General features: G+C 37.9%; 1 gene segment (V, D, J or C); it reads left to right on the top strand.

The window, feature by feature from the left end:
• The first annotated feature begins 4406 nt into the window (after nt 1-4406).
• Nucleotides 4407-4832, top strand: LOC139343222 (Ig heavy chain V region XIG14-like). The segment is given in 2 exon segments: nt 4407-4446; nt 4537-4832. Coding segments are annotated over 2 exon segments (336 nt in total).
• Nucleotides 4833-5385: the final 553 nt, after the last annotated feature.

Consider the following 5385-nt stretch of genomic DNA (forward strand, 5'->3'; position numbering starts at 1 on the left):
AAATTTTGGGCAACTTTTGGACAACAACTCTGTCTTTTCTCATCCTCAGTGGGCTGATAGACCTGCACTGTCTCCCATGATTAATGTCCTCAAGTCAAGTCATTCAAAAAGATACAAGACAGAGACATTTGAGAACCACTGATGTATGACTGACTTTCGTTACATTTCAGGAGAAGTGTAACTTTCTCAAGACGTCAGAAGAATATTGACATTTTGATACAAAACAGACAATAAAGTAATTTGTTCCTTAATAGAAACAAAGAGAAGCCACATCTGTCCATGGTTTGGAATTATCTTGTTCTGTCAAATGTTACAGTGTTTCAGTTTAAGAACTTTTTATTTTTATAGTTGATTGAAAAAAAAAAAGAAAAAAAAAAGCCTGAAGCTTGTGTCTATTGTTTCAAACATCTGCAAACACTGAAACCATTAAAAGTCTTTTATGCAAACCAGCAGCATCAGACTGAAGTTTTCAGACTGTTTACATGATCCTGGCTGCTGTCACTGTATTTCTGTCTGCAGCAAATACAGGAAGGATGTACAAGAAGTGAATAACTGACTAAATAAATACTCATATTTTTATCATGTTTTAAAATTGAATTATCGTCAATAATCACATTTAGGTATTAATCGTTTGTAGTACAAGTAAAGTTAACAGGTGTTTCTTTTCTGTAAATGCAGGCACATTTTCAAAGTGTTACAGTTGAGTGTGTGATGAAATTCAAATCTCATATGTAAAGCAGAGGTGATTTCCAGGCATGTTTTCACTCTGCAGATATAACAACAGTCAACAGACTCTTCTATTGGCTCCAGTCAGACCAACATTGATGCTTCACATGTTTGATTCTATGCAAACTCAGTCAGCTTCCTTGTTACTCAGCTATAAAAACTTGACATCAGGCGGTCAGTGGAGTTCACAGCACGTCACTTTCAACATCAAGCATGTTTTCTGTAGCTCTGCTGCTGCTGTTGGCAGCTGGATGTGAGTCTCTCTGGATTTGTCAAAGTCAGCAGTTCTTCTTTTGCAGTATAACTTGATCATTTGTTCTGAAACATTTCTTTTTTCAACAGGTGTGAAGTGTGAAGAGTTGACACAGCCAGCCTCTGTGACTGTGCAGCCAGGTCAACGTCTGACCATCACCTGTCAGGTCTCTTATTCTGTTAGCAGCTCCTACACAGCTTGGATCAGACAGCCTGCAGGGAAAGAACTGGAGTGGATTGGAAGCAAATATACTGGAGATTCATACTACAAAGATTCACTAAAGAACAAGTTCAGTATTGACTTAGACTCCTCCAGCAACACAGTGACTCTAAATGGACAGAATGTGCAGCCTGAAGACACTGCTGTGTATTACTGTGCCAGAGATCCACAATAACACAAACCATCAGCAGACCTGAACAAAAACCCCTCAGTACCTGAACACTTGTAACATGAAGCCACCAGAGGAGGAGCCCTCAGACCACTAATGATTTCAGCACCAGCTCACTGTTACAGTCAAGAGACAAACAGATAAGACAGACATGAAAAAGTCGTATGAATCAAACATGGCTTGTTATGACATACAATAATAATATCAAATACAGTGGAAGCATTTTATTAAAAGTGTCTCAATAATCAAATGAGCCTTATTGTGTTTCTCCTCATAAAGAAGTGAACCATGAGTGTGTTTAAATCATTTTTTTTTTCTCTTCTGTACTCTAGTTCTCTGCATGTCTTTTACATTAATTTTGACCTTAGATCTCTTATCTCACCGGCAGCTGTTTGTTTTAGTTCATGTAATATTAAATTCACTTTGTGGACCTGAAGTCAGACGAATGTGAGTCAACAGGAAACATAATGTCATCTCACCTTGTTTGTTGGAGGAGACAAGAGTGAATTTAATTGTCTGGTGTCACAACTTCAACATCAATGTTTCTCAAGTCCAACAAACAAAAGTTCAAACTCTGTCCTCCCTGTGAGGACGAGTCAATGCAAAATGCAGGTGTCTTCCACCTTCACTAATCTGACTGCAGAGAGGATGATAAGCCTTTTAGTTTTCACTGCAACATGTGTTTTAAACAAGCTAACAGTTTATTTGTCTGACTGGACAATTTAGTCTTATTGGCTGAAAATCATGGATATTCATGGCATCCATGTACTGAGGAGTGACATGTTTTTACTGTACTTTACTTAACTGTAGCTTCATTGATGTTCTGAACATCATTCTTCACATTTACTCTTCCTGAGATTTTATTTTCCCCTGATGTCCTGAAAATGGTTTGACTTGTCTGTAATTAATTGCTAACATGTCAAAGTCTTCACATGATGCAGACTGTTTTTCACTTTCCACACATCCCTGCTGCTATTCTTTAACTTAACCTGCTAAGCCTGCTGCAAGCAATTGAAATTTCATTCAGTGTACACCTGCTGTTTTACTGAATGACATTAAAGTTTGTCGAAAGTCTAAAGCCTCTAAAAAGTCTAAAGACTGCTGAATGAAGAAAAACTGACCTAAACATGAAACATGTCAGAGGGACTCTTGGAGGAATGACTGATGTACAGTAAACATTCATTCTGCAGTTTCATCAAACAGTAACTGAGATCCAAGTCAAATCCAGTTCCACACTGTGAGGAGGAGTCAATGCAAAACTCACATGTCTTCCACCTCTACTTATCTGACTGCAGAGAGGAGGACAGAGAACAGTGGACACACAGTTTAACATGATGGACTATAGGACAGGACTGCTGCTTTTAACTCTCTGCTGGGCAGGTGAAGATCTACACTGATCTGAATCTAATATAGCTTTTATTTGTGTTATCAGCTTATTTCACTTGATGTTTTTATTCCTCTTGACAGGTGTTGATGGTCAGACTCTGACACAATCTGAAGCAGTGGTTAAAAGGCCTGGAGAATCTCACAGATTGACCTGTACAGGCTCTGGATTCACATTCAGCAGCTACTATATGCACTGGGTCAGACAGGCTCCTGGAAAAGGACTGGAGTGGGTTGCCTGGATTGATAGCGGCAGTGGTAGCAACCAATACTACTCTGAGTCAGTGAAAGGCCGGTTTACCATCTCCAGAGACAACAGCAGACAGCAGGTGTATCTGCAGATGAACAGTCTGAAGACTGAAGATTCTGCTGTTTATTATTGTGCTCGAGACTCACAGTGACTGGAGTTGGTTGAGCAGCTGTACAAAAACCTACAGTACTCATCTTTCAGGCTGGTGGAGCCCAAGCATGAAGTTTTTATTCCTATATATGGCATTTCAACATATTCTCAATATTTTATAATCCAATTATCATTTTTTAAATAGCAAATAAATAATATAAAGATCAGTTTTTCATAAAAATGCTAAAGACAGCAATCTTTTTTCTGAAATTAAATGACAAATACTAAACATTTCAATAAATTAAGTATGAATGTATGAAAATTAGAATTATGAACATCTAATTGTACATTCAAGAAAACTTTGGGCAACTTTTGGACAACAACTCTGTCTTTTCTCATCCTCAGTGGCCTGATAGACCTGCACTGTCTCCCATGATTAATGTCCTCAAGTCAAGTCATTCAAAAAGATACAAGACAGAGACATTTGAGAACCACTGATGTATGACTGACTTTAAAGTGACATTTCAGGAGAAGTGCAACTTTCTCAAGATGTTGGGAGAATATTGACATTTTGATACAACACAGTCAATAAAGTTATTTGTACCTTAATATAAATAAAGAGCAGCCACATCTGTCCATGGGCTGGAATTATCTTGCTCCCTTATTTGTTACAGTGTTTCAGTTGAAGAACTTTTTTTTTTTTGAAAATAAAATTGACCCCCCCCCCCCCCCCCGAAAAAAATCAACCCAAAACAACTACAATCCAGACTTGATGATATTTGTTAAAGAAGCCTGAAACTTCTGTCTATTGTTTGAAACATCTGCAAACACTGAAACCATTGAAAGTCTTTTATGCAAACCAGCAGCATCAGACTGAAGTTTTCAGACTGTTTACATGATCCTGGCTGCTGTCACTGTATTTCTGTCTGCAGCAAATACAGGAAGGAAGTACAGGAAGTGAGCAAGTAACTGAGTAAATAAATGCTCATGTTTTCATCATGTTTTAATTTTGAATTGTTGTCAATAATCACATTTAGGTATTAATAGTTTACAGTAAAAGCAAAGTTTCTTTTACAGTTGAGTGTGTGATGAAATTGAAATCTCATATGTAAAGCAGAGGTGATTTCCAGGCATGTTTTCACTCTGCAGATATAACAACAGTCAACAGACTCTTCTATTGGCTCCAGTCAGACCAACATTGATGCTTCACATGTTTGATTCTATGCAAACTCAGTGAGCTTCCTTGTTACTCAGCTATAAAAACTTGACATCAGGCTGTCAGTGGAGTTCACAGCACGTCACTTTCAACATCAAGCATGTTTTCTGTAGCTCTGCTGCTGCTGTTGGCAGCTGGATGTGAGTCTCTCTGGATTTGTCAAAGTCAGCAGTTCTTCTTTTGCAGTATAACTTGATCATTTGCTGTGAAACATTTTCTTTTTTCAACAGGTGTGAAGTGTGAAGAGTTGACACAGCCAGCCTCTGTGACTGTGCAGCCAGGTCAACGGCTGACCATCACCTGTCAGGTCTCTTATTCTCTTAGCAGCTACTACACAGCTTGGATCAGACAGCCTGCAGGGAAAGGACTGGAGTGGATGAGTAGTGACACAGATGTCAAAGATTCCCTAAAGAACAAGTTCAGTGTCAGCTTCGACTCTTCCAGTAAGACAGTGACTCTAAATGGACAGAATGTGCAGCCTGAAGACACTGCTGTGTATTACTGTGCCAGAGACTACACACAGTGAGAGACAATAACAGGAGAGTCGTACAAAAACTACTTCCTCTATTTTGCACCACTGAGGACATTACAATACTGAGTGTGATTAACTGTCAGTGATGAAAATTGTGAGCAGTGACTGAATACTGAAGTCTTATTTTATCAAGCTTAACTTTATGTGAAATTCTCTTGCAAACTACCGAAATATAGAAACATTGTTTCTGCATATGTTTTTTTTCCCTTTGAATCAATGTTTCCAGATGATGTAAAAATACTATTTTCTGTTTCATACAGTGAAACTTATTTTCTGCATTAGTGAAATATGTCTTTGTCTCCATAAGTCCATGCATGAAGATCAAACATGCAATACAGAATTTTTCATCGTGGAAACATTAAAAAATGCAAAGCTGAAGCCAGAACAACTTCAGAATCATAACTGCATTAGTAACTAAATTAATAGTCTTCAGTCAACTTTATGCTGATGTTCAATAGTCAAACTACAGTAAAATACAAACAGAGGTTCTTTGTATTTTTTTTCCATAGAAATATTGTTTATGTTTAGCTCAGTAGAGTGCTAAGAG

The sequence above is a fragment of the Chaetodon trifascialis genome, chromosome 15, assembly GCF_039877785.1.
Source record: "Chaetodon trifascialis isolate fChaTrf1 chromosome 15, fChaTrf1.hap1, whole genome shotgun sequence".
NCBI classification, from domain to species: domain Eukaryota; kingdom Metazoa; phylum Chordata; class Actinopteri; order Chaetodontiformes; family Chaetodontidae; genus Chaetodon; species Chaetodon trifascialis.